The sequence below is a fragment of the Trachurus japonicus genome, chromosome 13 (assembly GCF_045865225.1).
Source record: "Trachurus japonicus isolate A0001 chromosome 13, Traja_1.0".
NCBI lineage: Eukaryota > Metazoa > Chordata > Actinopteri > Carangiformes > Carangidae > Trachurus > Trachurus japonicus.
In genome coordinates this window covers 16,762,496-16,777,113 of record NC_140919.1, presented here as the reverse complement: position 1 = coordinate 16,777,113, position 14,618 = coordinate 16,762,496, and the positions used below count along the sequence as shown (strand labels likewise).

Genomic DNA, 14,618 nt, shown 5'->3' with positions numbered 1-14,618 from the left:
GGTTCACGCCTCCGCGTCGTCCATTAATTTCTGATAATGGACACCTCGTCGGGCATTATCCTTTACCAAGATCAGCGCAAAATATTATCCATTAATCATCAATGCTTCAATCATTCCATGCTATTACTGTAAGTAATTGTTTAGGGATTATCGGTGCAGATAATTATCAACAATTATTTTGAGTTGAGTTGAGATTACTTTATTTATCCCATAGGGCAATTCTGTTTCTACAACATGATTGCACAACAACATGATTGTACTACAACATTGATTCCATGTCACTGCGTTTCCAGAGTGACGCACACTGCGGAGATGAAGCTGACAGACATGCACAGAGCTGTTTACCTGGTGAGTATCATGATGATTATGTAGGATAGGTGTGTCCCGTTGCTGGGAATAAACCACATGTCAACAAACCTCAGTGTTGTGTTCACCCACCATGTTCAACCTAGACTCCACTTCTACAGTAACACCAGAGGATGGCGCCATAGACCTGCGAGAGGAGGAGATGGAGCAGTCCGTCTTTGGTAATTAAGGACTCATACATGATGTTCTTAATCCCTGGTTAATGGTAATGTGTATGTAGTAGAAGTTGAATGATTGATTGTTTTTTTTAAAGGTGAATATTCAGTCCTAACCACTTCCTCTGCTCCATCCCAGGACTGTGTTTCGCTCTGGATCCTTCCACTGTCCATCCATCCCTCCATCTGTCCAACGCCTCCCTCACTGTCACCTACCAAGGCCCCGTCGCCACCGAGCCTCCGCACGGCAAGGTCAGGAGGTCAAAGGCGACCTCTGACCCCAGCGTCCTCCTGTCGGCCCTGCCGCAGGCCTGCGCCGACGTGGTCGTTGCACGGGGACAGTATTACTGGGAGGTGGACGTCTGCAACAGCTCCGCGTACAGGATCGGTAAGAGTCTGTGTGGTTTGGACGGATGACAGCGTGCTCATTGCTTCCAAAAAACCCTCGACATTAGTCAGCGAGACTGTGCTTGTTTAAGCCCACACTTGCACGAGGACACACTCCTACACACACACACACACACACACACACACACACACACACACACATGTGCACACGTCATCAGACAACTTCATAGTTCACAGTGCCACCATGTGGTTACAGCTCCATTTAACGACTGAACCAGTCAGCTCAAATATCTGTAGTAAAGACATGTGTTGGCTCAGTTTGTTAATCTCTGAAAATTAACCTTTCTTACTTGAGACATCTGTTTCATTTCATGAACACATTCCTTAAATTATATCTTTTTCTTTGTTTTTTGGGGCTTTTTTTCCTTTTTCTTTTTTTTCACCTTTATTTGATAAGACAGGAAATGAGGAGCCCTCTGCATATGCATTGAATGCTGTTTAGATTATTTGGTAACACTTTATAATAAGTAGGCTACACAGTATTAGGTAAGCATTAAATACTGAATTCATTATTTATAACACATGAATACACATTAGTACGTAGTTTATAAACACAGTTAAAAAAAGTTTTACTTATCATTGATAAGCACTAACTGTATTTATAAACTACATACTGATGAGTATTCATGTGTTATAAATGAAGAATTCAGTATTTATTAATGCTTAACTAATGCTTAATAGTGTGTACTTATTATAAAGTGTTACAGACTATTCTAATGACTATTTATTGACTTATTAGTTGTTTTTTATTGTCATGAGGGTTGAAGAGGTGTCTGGCAGACTGCTTTTCATTGCGTTGACCCTACACAGTACTTTTAATGTTTATGACAATAAACTAAACATACTAAAACTAAACTACTGATAAACTCCTTCCTTAAATAATATCTGATACCTGTATCAATATCTGATAACTGTAAGTTGCCTGAACTTCCACCTAAATCATATTTTATTTAAATAAAGGGCATTTACGGATGATTGAATAGACAACTGTTGATATTAATTGATTGGCAACTTGATACGCATTACTTCATTGAGTTTTCAATTAAAATAAAATCACCTCTAAACTTTTCATCCCACACCACTGACAGTAATTACACACATTCAGGACATAAATAGTGTTTTCCTTCACATTACAGATGCCTCAACGTGTTTTATCTTTTCAAAACTCACTGTTATGTTTCACTGTATACGCATCACATTATATACTGTACGTCATATATCAAACACTGTGCTATGTTATACATATAGATTGCTGCTATGAGTCAATGACCAGTTTGATCACAGTCAATTACTAAATGTAGATTAGTCAGCTGTGATCATAAAGCACGGTCACTGTGTTGTGGTGTTTGCAGGATGTGTGTGTGTGTGTGTGTGTGCAGTGGTGGAGCCACGATCACCGTCACGCTCCAGTCTGTGGTAATTGAGTTTATCCTGTGGCACAAAATGAGCAAACTGGAATCAGTAGCTTCACACATGTCTTTGTTTCCACCCTGCCACTGTTGCATCACATCACCACGTCACCGATGAACTTCACTATTGTTTTGTTGTTGTGCGTGTTTGTGCTTATCAGGAAAACAGACTGATGATAGCAAAACAAGATTATCTGCTCTGGAAAAGGGAATCGGCTTCCCTTAAATAAACACTTATCTGACTTAAAGGGATAGTTCACCCAAAATTCAAATTGCACTCATTATCTACTCACCCTCATGTCGACTAAGGGCTGGGAGAAGTTTCAGAGTCCTCCGTGCCTTCTCTGAGTTACAGGGGGGCTCCATGCAGCACTGCATGTCCATATGACGGTTGCGAACGGACACCACTTTTCTTCGTCCAAAAATACACACCAAAAACCATCCAAATACCTCCACACAGCTCATCTGTAATGTCCGCCTTTTATTGAAGCCCCAACAAATCTCGTGCAATTTGCGCCGGTGTCAGTGCGATTACTGACGCCGGCGCAAATCGTGCGTGATTTGGACGGACCAGGAAGAGGAGCTTCCGCTACAAACAAGCTTGAAATATAGACTTATTTAATTTTTTTCGGAACAATTTCTCATGTTGGGGCTTCAATACAAGACGGACATTACAGACGAGCACTATGGAGGTATTTGGATGTTTTTTGGTGTGTCTTTTTAGACGAAGAAAAGTGGTGTCCGTTCGCAACCATCCTATGGACATGCAGTGCTGCACGGAGCCCCGCTGTAACTCAGAGAACTGGGGGACTCTGAAACTTCTCCCAGCCCTTAGTCGACATGAGGGTGAGTAGATAATGAATAGTGAATAATGATAGTGAAATTTGAATTTTGGGTGAACTATCCCTTTAAAGTGTAATTAATGTTTTATCTTTCTCCAAAAATGTGAGGTCATTTACTCCACAGAGCATCTTGATTTGACTCAGTTTCCACCACATTGATCCAGACGTTATTGTGAAAACCCAGATCCGTCACACACGCAGGACGGAAAACTAACCCCCCCCGCCATGTACCAGGGTCACTGCTTTATCTCTCCTGGTCCATTACGCTCTACATACTGGTTGGTTGCACCATATGCGTTATATTTCACGCAGTCGAAAACAAACATCGATCCAAACTCTGCGGATTTCTCAGTGTTTTTATTGGAGCTGCTTTATCCAAAGCAACAAACTGTTTTACAGCATAATCGCCACTCGTAAACTACGATCGTAAAACTGTTCACTTTACAACAATTAATTGAAGAAGCGTGACCTTAGCATAATACCCTGTTTAACATAAGCACTGGCTATTGTACAGAATATAATTCCTGTGTTAGCGGTGTATTTAAGATAAAATAAGGCTCTTGGCTCTTAACCTAAGAGTCTATAGAGGTTTGTGAGGCACTGAGATGCTTTTAGCTAAACGCTAATGCCCCAATGTTTATTTATTCGTTCATCTCATATTCATATTCATGTTGGCATTGTCACATCTACCCATGGCTAATCTGCAGTCCTCGTCTCAGATTAGACTTTTCAGGAAATGACGCAGAACTGATAATCGAAGCAAACACAGACAAGCAGATTGATGATAATGAATAAAGATAAAAGAATAAGAGTGAAGAAAATCAACCGAAGCAACAACTAAGAACAGACAGAAAGAAAAGAAAAGAAACAGTGCTCACAGATTTGCAGTTACAGTGTTTACCATTGTTTATCGTTTATTAGCAGCAAGTACAACCGAGGCCAATGGGGAATGGGCACATTCATAACAATCACTTTTATTTCTACAGCGAAAGTTCCGCACTATCAATAAAAAGCTTATGGTAATGGACTGTATAACAAAGGGATTCCTTCTTTACATATGATTACACTACTCTGCTGTAGTTATTTATTTTTTCACAAATGCTGTATAACCTATTACTGTGGACTCATGTGTGATAATTAAATGTAAAATTCCTGTGCCAAAGGTCAAGAATGTGATAAAAATTAGTATTTAGTCAAAAACAATACAGGACAATGGTCTACATTCAGGCCTGGTTATAAAACAGTTCATCCTGGGGGCTTGAAAGTCGTTATTAAATGTAGGCTACCAACAATGATTCATTCAATAATTTTACAGGCACGTCGCTCAAAATCACAAATGTGAAGATAAAGACTGAACTTTTTATTATAGCAAAGCAAATTCCAGCCACAAATCACAGTAACACAAGTGACGATTTAAAGGGATAGTTCAACATTTTGGCAAAGTGGCCCATTGCCATAATCCCTATAGTAGGAGTAGATTTGTTACCTGTAATTGTCGGTGCAAGCTGTTTTTAGAACGGCAGAGCAGAGCAGTTAGCTGCTCAGAGCTACGCTACGGAGGCTAATGGGATTTCTTGGTTTCACTCATCAAATTAATCAAATACATAATCCAACAACTCCAAAACAACAACTTGTGGACAAGTTGTGCTCATTCACCACGCTATGAGATAATAACAGAACGTTACGAGACAAAAACTGCCCCCGACGTCTCGTAACGCTCCGTTATTATCTCATAGCGTGGTGAATGTGCAGGTCACAACTTGTCCACCGGAGCGTCTTGGAGTTGTTGGATTGTGTCTTTGATGAGTTTAATGAGGGAAACCAAGAAATCCCATGAGTCTCACCATTCTAAAAATAGCTTGCATCGACAATTAAAGGTAACAAACCTACTCCTAAAACTATAGGGATTATGGCAATGGGCCAATTTGCCAAAATGTTGAACTATCCCTTTAAATATAAAAGTAAAAATACATACGTGAAAGTTTGTAATAAAATAAATACATAAAAGATATAAATAAAAATTTTGCTTGAGCGGAAACCAGATGTTGCAGACTAAAGATACAGATGTTTAAGTGAGGGTCAAAGTGACATAGTTCAGTGTGTAGAAGCCAGATGATCATTAAACTCTGCAAGATTCATCAGCTGTGGACGAATAACTGAACAAAAATGTCACTGAACTTCATCCAGTCGATTCTGACTGGACCAAAGCGGATCATCCATCCATCCATCCGACCGACCGACCGACCAAAATGACCTTCAGCTCGAAAGCTTCACCTTTTGTGTTGTGTCTCTCAGGTGTGATCTCATTGGACGGTCGCAGCTCCTGGTGGCTGGAAAGGCAGGGCTTGTCTTTTTGCGCGGTGTACGACGGGAGCTGGGAGCCGCTCTGCACCGTCCCGCCCCAGATCAAAAGCCTCGGGGTGTTCCTCAACATGGGAGGGGGCACGCTGAGCTTCCACAACCCCGTGACCCAGGAGCGCCTCGCCACTCTGCCCACTCGCTTCGGCCCGGCCGGAGTGCTGCCGGCGCTGGGCCTGGGCCAGGGCCGGCTGAGGCTGCGCTGCCGCCTGCCTCCCCCTCCCCACGTCTTCCTCAGCAAGGACTCGGCCTACAGGGGGCCCTCGGGGGCCGGCGCGGCCCGGTGGCGCAGGGGGATCCCCTTCCAGTCCGTGAGGAAGGTGATCCAGAAGTTTGAGGAGCTGGCACTAGTGTCGGACTCCTCAGACTCTGGCCTGGTGTCCAGCTTTGGATCCTCCTGCTCCACCTTGGCCTCGCTTCCAGATCTGGGGATTCCTGGGATGTTTCCCTCGGGGCAGGCGGGACAGGAAGCTGGAGCTGAATGAAAAGAGCTTCTGAAACGTTTCTCTTCAATGGGGGAGCATCAAAAAACACGCCCACAAATCTCCTGTGGGTTGGTTTGATCTCCGGTCGTCATTTGAAAGGCAAATTTTTTTCATTTTGAAGGAACTCCTGCTCGACTCTTTTCCACTCTCTGCGTGACCCCCGGACCTGCAATTGACTCTCTCCCCAGGACGCCGGCCTTTCTCTCAACCAAACAACCCCCGCTGGTTTTTTGGCCTCGAAGCCAGAGAGAGTCCTCTATGATGTGAAGTGTGAGGAAACGGTGGGATTTTAGCAGCGGGGCTCCTTGGTTTGTCTCAGCGTGACGGTTGTCAGGCGGCAGGGGTCTTACAGTAGCAGCGTGTATGTGGTGGCCTCGAGTGTGTGTGCATTTGCTCGGCCACTCATACATACATCAGTGTGTGTGTGTGTGGGTAAGCAAGAGGGAACAATGGCAGGAGCGGCAGGGGGCGAGATGACGAGGTGCGAGTACAGTGACACCAGCGGTGTTGACACAGAGCAGCGAGGACAGGTGGTGGCATGCATTTATCCCGCGGCCTACCCTTCGATAGGACAGTAGAGCTGCCCTTCTCTGACCCTTTGAAAACCACAGGACTCCTCCCCGAGACTTCAAAAGAACAACAGAGAGCGGGAGAACAGAGGGCGAAAGAGAAAAACCAAAAAAAAACAGCACGCATGAATTAAAGACAGCAGGTGATGAACTGGTAAGAAATGAGCTGAGTGCATCAGCTGCCTCCCCCCTGGCAGCAGAAACAGCTTTTAAAGGGATAGTTAAACATTTTGGCAAATTAGCCCATTGCCATAATCCCTATAGTTTTAGGAGTAGGTTCGTTACCTTTAATTGTCGTTGCGAGCTATTTTTTTTATTTTTAGAACGGTGGAGCAGAGCCGTGAGCTGCTCAGAGCTACGCTACGGAGGCTAATGGGATTTCTTGGTTTCCCTAGTCAAACTCATCAAATACACAATCCAACAACTCCAAAACGCTCTGGTGGACAAGTTGTGACCTGCACATTCACCACGCTATGACATAATAACAGAACGTTACCAGACAGAGTTTTTGGTCTAAAACAACTCTGTCTGGTAACGTTCTGTTATTACCTCATAGCTCTGAGCAGCTCGCGACTCTGCTCCGCCGTTCTAAAAACAGCTTGCACTGACAATTAAAGGTAACAAACCTACTGCTATGACTATAGGGATTATGGCAATGGGCCAATTTGCCAAGATGTTGTACTTTCCCTTTAAGGTCTGGAAGCAGTGAGGTTACCGCGCCGTGATAAAGAGGCCTAAGTGGTCTTGGCACATTAGACACGAAGAGGCTTTACTTTCAGGCAAACACATGTCATTCCACTGGTCAGATGTTGAATTAAAATGATGATTTAATATCTCGGTTTGCTAAACTTTTTCTTGGCAGCTCTCTTTCCTCCTGCTCGTCGGCGGCAGAGGCGTCAGCTCTCGCCCTTAAGGTTTTTTTTTTTTTTTCAAACGTCGGGCTCAGGTTCAATTTGAGCAATTTTTTCTGGCGAAGCAAACAGTGAAACTATAAACTTTCTCCTCGTTTTCTTCCTCAATCCTCGCGGCTCCAAGTCCCATTTGTAAGAACCACTGGTGCCGGGGACTATTTACACTTGGCATGGCCGACGTTCATACTCACTCTGCCTGCGACCACTTGACTTATGATTCAGCGGCAGAGAACCATTGAAGAAATCCCTCCCGTCTCATCTCCTCATTTCCTGTCTGTTTTTTTTTTCTGTGTTTGTTTTTCTGGAAGGTGCAATCTCTTTAAGTATTTTAGTCAGACCACCCAAACTGTAACTCTCACTGCAATTAAAGCGAGCATCAGTCAGACGTAGTAGCAGCAGCAGCGGCGGCGGCGGCGGCGGTAGCCTGCAGATGCACTGGCAGCGAGCGGCGACTTCAGGGGCTAATTTAACGTTTCGTGCCTGCATGAAATCAGTTAAGCAGAGCCGGCGATAAGCGATGAGTCAAAGAGAAGCTTGTTAGACTGTCGCCTCTCAGACCACTCGTCAGGGATGACTGTGTGTTGATGTTTAACGGTCGGGGTATTTACCAGCGAGAGCAGAGCAGAGAAAAAATGCGGGTGCCGTGACCGCTTTTGGCGCGCAGCTCTGTCTCTGTCTGCAGATCCATCGGCTCTTACGTACCGAGTGTGTGGAAGCAATTAGACTCTTGTAAACAGAAATGATGCAGATTTCAAAGGGCGCGGAGGAGAAGAGAGAGAGGAGGGGTGGAGGGGGGTGGGGGTCTGACAGGAAGGATGGATAAGACTTGAAACGCCTCGTGCCATGTGTGTGCATAGGCCTCGGCTCTCGGAGCAGCAGCTTGATGGTAAGGTGCAACGGTCCAGTGTAACTCAGTACAGTTACCACAGTACTGGACTTAACTTGGAGGAACTTCTACCTGAGTGTTTGTATTTGATGTTCATTGGTGATATTTATTCAGATCTTGTTGCACTGTGTTGATAATGTCTCTAATTCTCTTCTATCTCCCCTTTAAATCCTGTTTACATCTTTTCATTTTGTCTTGTTTGAACTGTTTTGTTGCCTTTTCAGTGGGAAGCACTTTCAATTTTCTTTGTTAAATTACTGTACTTCATAGTCTGCTTCATACTTGACAGCACCAGTCACTATGGTATTTCATTTTACACTCAAAAACACATACATATGTGACCAAACAGAGGTGGATTGCAATGTATGAGATTCGAGGTATTCACTTTATTTGACCATTTATATCTTCTTCATTTGAACTACTCAATATGTTTCAACTTCTAATTTGTAGATTAATCTGTGAAACCTTTATGTGGTTTATAAAATACAATGGATTCAGGTACAGTGTAACAGTCGAGGAGACTGAGGATGGTTTAACACTTCAGATTTTTATCAGTGAACTAGTGAAGAATCACCTGCTCAGTTGAGCATGTGAGGATCCAGCATCATGTGACAAAGTTTGTGTTTTAGAAGTAAAAAAAAAAACAGACTTATTTTGAGAGAAGAAAGTTTTCTATTTTTCCACTTAACTGATTTTAACAGCCCCGTCTGCTTTGCAGTTGAACTATTCAAACTTAAATCATGTTTATTGCGAATCTCATGCGAGTCTACATTAGTTGTAACAACAATACACAAAGACACAGTATCTAATATCTGATAACCTTCATATGTATTTAACTATAACAATGCACTCCTTCTGTTTGAGACTGAACCAACATCTTCTGTTTGTGTTGTAGCATTCAATTCAACCATTCAATAACTGACACGTTAGACTGATTTGTGCTCAAAGATACAGACAGACATGTTTCAACCAAATCAAAATAAGTAAAAAGAAAAAAAGAAGAAGGCTAAATGAATGTATTTGGATGTTACAGTTACAGCCATCCCCGGTCTCCTCTGTGTAATAACAGTGGAATAATGTAGGCTACTGTAATATACAATACAGTAACACTGGCAGGAGCCTCTAAGACTTTTTTTATGTTAGTGTAGCATGTGATAAGTGTGATATTGTCACTTTTAATTAAGTAAAGCATCTGAATGCATCAATATTAAGGTTAAGGTTAATTTATTGGTCTCCACTATAGGGAAGAGCTTCCAACACAAAAGAAAAACATACAGTAAAAACTCAGGTTAAAAGACTGGTGGAGTAAGCACAGACCAACACTGGACAATCCCACTCATACAGTACAGTACATACTGATGTAAATATCCACTCTATGCATTCATACACTAACTGGAACCATACACATACATTCATTTAGACATCACATAACCTCATAACATACATTGATCCATTCACTCGCATGTATCCGTAGCTTGAGTCATAAGTATACATTCACTTTTCCATATATTCATATACATATAGGCTACAGAAACATCACATTCATTTCATACTGTGGAGAAGCTTGGTTGATACAGGTATGAAGGAAGCCTATATCTCTTCCCAGATTTCAGAAGAGCATATTCACTGTTCAACACGAGTATATCAGTTAAAATGGCATTTGCCTGTCTTTGTCGCCTGCTATTCTGTTTCTGTATTCTGCTCTCTTATAGCAACAACGCAGAACTGAATTTTCTGTATGATAAACACTTTTAGCTTAACTTCTTGTGATTTTCAGTACTTCTTCCACCACTAGACACTACATCCTGCAGGGAAAAGCATAGCTGCTATCAAGCACCATTAATTCATCTTTAAAATCTTAAATAATCTCTAAAGGAGTATCTGATCACTGGTGTTAAATGAACCCTGCCTGATGGAGGTTTCACCCTCTTCTCTCCCCTCGGCTCCTCTTCTCACCCCGAGGTGTCAAAATAAACCAAACAGCTCAGAGTCAGTCAGTACTAGTACATTTGGAGGTCGCTGCTGCTCGCTAATTGCCTCCACTACTACAGTAATTATTACCCCCATCATCACTCCGCTCCTTCTCTTCTCTTTCTCCCTCAAAGTTTCGGCAGCGTCTGCAAATGGATCCAGTTTGTATGAATAAGCATCAACTCTGCAAGACTTCTTCCTCTCATTTGCATACTGAGTGAAGAAGGACCCACCCGCCCTCCTCCTCCTCCTCCTCCTCCTGCAGCAGCAGCAGCACAACATTAGCTTTACAACTGAACGCACCGCCTCTTATTACCATCATTATCAACATCAACATAACAAGAGGCTGCGTGGAAACTGCGTCGCGCTGCTCCTTGTTCTCTCGCTCTGTCATTTACCTTCTGTGTTGTTTCTTTTTTTTCTCTTTCTGCAGCTTTGATCTGATTATTTTTTCTGGCGTTGGGGATCATTTCCCCAACATCTTTAATGAGTTACCTCCTTTTTAAGATGTCTGCATATGATATAGAGATGCACACACACATATAGGCCGTCAGGAATGCGACGGGAAACGCACAATTACAGCGACGTGACTCAGACGTAAGCGAGTCTTTAAGGTGCACGTCTTGCTATAATTAATATAGAATCACCTCGAGGTCACACACACACACTCTGCACAGAGTTTGTTTTTGTTCCATAAATCGCTCATTTAGGAGAGAAGTTAATTCCCTGTGGATCTGCAGGAACTGAAATATGCGCGTATAGACTTTAAATAAACAGCTGATTGTTTATTATCTTTTTTCTTCTTAAAAAAAAAAATTCAACTAATCACATGGCAATTTAAGTCTGATTGTAAAAGCAAAAAGTAAAACATGTCATGCTTGTTAGTGCAGCGGGCTTCCAGTGTGATGAGGAACAGGTGGTGCGTGCGTGCGTGCGTGCATGAGAGAGAGCAAGAGAGAGAGAGAGAGAGGCACATCTGCCAGGCTATCATAGCGCATACTGGCTGAATATTCACACCTCATCATGTCCGACCATGCAGCAAACAGGATGCGGGGAGTCAGACAGACAGATTTAGGGAGGAGGGGGAGGTGGGGGGCAACATTTATGACCTGCAAGCCTGGGGCGTCTGACAGACAAGCGCAAATACACAGTGAAGTATGCATGTTGGTGTGTATCCATCCAGATGCACCATTAAGGATGATTTACAGCCGATACCCCCCCTCAACAACCCCCCCTCCTGCAGGCTGCACACACACACACACACACACACACACACACACACACACACACACACACACACACACACACACACACACATACACACACACTCCAGAGGTTTGGCTGCCTGCAGAGCAAATTGATAATGTCCTTTTAATGATGTCACATTTGGGTCTGTTGCTGCACGATGTTCGTCTCGCGCCAGCGTTTCATATGATGATCGGCTTATTCATGCGCTCCTCTGAGAGAGAGAGAGAGAGAGAGAGAGAGAGAGGTTTTCTGGACTGTGGAGGGATATTATAAAATAGAATAATAAAAATAAAAAATAAAATGAGACAGGAACATTGTGTCTGCTTGTAATTAGGAGGAGTCCTGATCGGAGTCATAAAGCGCCGTCCACGGTTCATCGCTTTTATTGGTCCATAATGTTTCTCGGTGCATTAAAAAAAGTGACTGTTGGTGATTCCACGGCTCTTAGGCTGAAGTATATGACTTTCAACAGGTTATTCAACACAGCATCAATGCAAAACAATGTCTGCTCTTTAAATATGAAGTTTAATCTGTAGTTTAGTCTAAATATTTAACTTATTAAGAAACTGAAAAGTCCGAAATCCTGCAGGAAATCTCGCGATTAAAAGTTGTTTGGCCCCTGGCAATAATAAAACTGCAGGATGCAACAGCTTTAAGTATTTTTCCCCCCTAAATATATAAGACACACTCTTGGATGAATTTGAAAAAAAAAAAAAAAAGTAGCATGATACTCTTTAACCGTATGCAAAAGCCCCGCGTGGGCGTTTGGACTCAGGTTGAGCAATGGCGTCAGACTCATTGAAGGCTCTTGTATCATATTTAACTTTTCATAAACTGTCTCATAATGAAACAAGAAGGGTTTTGGAGCCGGGTTTTTTTCTTCTTCTAAAAATGAGCTGGACGCCTCTCTCTCTCTCTCTCTCTCTCTCTCTCTCTCTCTCTCTCTCTCTCTCTCTCTCTCTCTCTCTCTCCAATACACAAAATAACCCCGTTGCGTCATTATCCCAGTGGGGCTATAAGTGTACTTGGCTTTTTCTTTTCTTTTTTCTTCTTTTTTGTTATAGCTCCAATAGACAATTCACCATCCAGTCTGCCTAATGAATCACCGTGTGCAGCGCAGAAGAAAAGCGTCGCTTATCACCCTATGATGAAGTGCGAACAGGCCATCATCGACTCCCATCGCTCGAGGGAAGGAGAGAGAGAGAGAAAGAGGGGAGAGAGGAGGGAGGGGGGAGGGCGGCGCGTGAAGCCCCACACCCGGATGGAAGTGGCTCCCACAGGCACACATAATGTGACACATGCATAAAAACAAAACACCTTGCCCTCGCACCTTGACCCGCACTTTTGGCACCAGAACCGATTAGATTTGGCACATTCCCCCCTCTTTTTTCTTTTTCCTTTTCCTTTCTTTTCTTTCTTTCTTTTTTTTTTAAAAGTGTAAACCCACAAGAGTTGAGGTCTCTACTGAGGGTTTATCATCAGTAGCCTTCCTGTGGACTTAAGTGGACCACAGAGAGGTTTAAGTGAAACAAAGTGGAAGTGCACAATTGCTCCTGCTGCTGCTGCTGTGGGTGGTTCAGATTGGGGGGGGCTCTCTGGAGACTGTAATGGGAACAAACAGTTGAATTAGAGAGGAGGGGGATGAGGGAGGGGGGGCAGTATTTTGTTGAGTATGTTTATATTACAGCAAACCGTATAGCTGGAGGGAGGTTACACAGCAGGACAATATGTAGTGTAGTGAGCTTGTTGGCATCATCATCATGGTTCGACTCGTCATTATGCCTGATTATTATGATCAAAATCCCCAAATCAATCAATCAATATATCAATCAATCAATCAATCAATCATTCCTTTTTATTCCAAAACATTTCAGCCTCATAACAACCTCGACCTCTGCTGAACCCTCTGGAGTAAATCATCCATGAGCAGCAGCTTCACAACCACAACCACCACTACACTAATGTAAACTTGAAACCGCAGCGTTTGTCCTGAGCCCCCTCCTCCTCCTCTTCCTCCTCTTCCTCCTCCTCCTTGAGGGACCCTTGTGAAGGAACTGGACTGTTGCTCAACCCCCGGCTCTGTTTTGTTTGATGGGAACGTTTCCCAGATCTAAATAGGCCCCTAATAAATTTCACTTGTTGTTGATGTTGTTGAAGCACCACAATGGAACAACGTGAGCTTTTAGAAAGAGATTTGAGGTTAAACAGTTTCTGGCACCTGTGTCCGTCCGTGCAGCAGCAGCAGCAGCCGTGATGGCAGCGGCGGCGAGGAGGAGGAGGAGGAGGAGGAGGGGGTTTATAAATTTAACTAAAGTCATAATAAATGGGATTTTAAGTAGAGCCGTCTAGGTATAGGGCTTTCAGGCAGGCCAAGAGAAACAGAGCGACAGGGCCGCGCGCAGACAAGGCCAGGACAAATTGAAACGGGGTTTGCTTCGAGGTATTCCAACTATTTTCATTTGTTTCTGTTAAGTCACTTAGGTCTCAAAGGCCCCAAAACACACTTGAGAAAATAAGACGGTGCAGGCAGCAGACACACACACACACACACACACACACACACACACACACACACACACACACACACACAGAGAGACTCTAACACACACATTCCTTACTGTACATGATGTGGAGATTCACACTCAGGAGCTCAGATGTTGGCACCAAGCCTTAAAAAGGGTCTTAAATCACATGCATGATCAATAGCAGATAATCAATCCAGCATTTGGTGTAATGCCACCTTCACGATAATAATATTTTATAGAATAACAACAACCATAATAAAGATGATAATAATAATGTGAAAATAATGGAATAATCAAAAGTATAGGCCCTAGTGCATCATCCACTTCCAATCAATAATCAGTGTGAGTTTGTTTGGATTTTTCCATCTTTCCTGAATATTTCTCCTTCTGCTGGAGTTTGTTTTGGTCCTGAAACTTTTTTTTTTTTTTTTTTGGCCCCTCAAACGCATCAGACGCAGCCTCGTTTCCATATCTTAAGCGTTAGT

At 43.1% G+C, this 14,618-nt stretch overlaps 1 protein-coding gene across 1 annotated transcript; it reads left to right on the top strand.

Annotated features, from left to right (window-relative positions):
• The first annotated feature begins 439 nt into the window (after positions 1 to 439).
• On the top strand, positions 440 to 6,754 carry LOC146975774 (butyrophilin subfamily 2 member A2). Its single transcript, XM_085796653.1, has 3 exons — positions 440 to 527; positions 661 to 909; positions 5,476 to 6,754. Exons 1-3 carry the CDS (start codon positions 440 to 442, stop codon positions 6,021 to 6,023), a joined length of 885 nt encoding a protein of 294 aa, XP_085652779.1. The 3' UTR covers positions 6,024 to 6,754.
• The last annotated feature ends 7,864 nt before the right edge of the window (positions 6,755 to 14,618 follow it).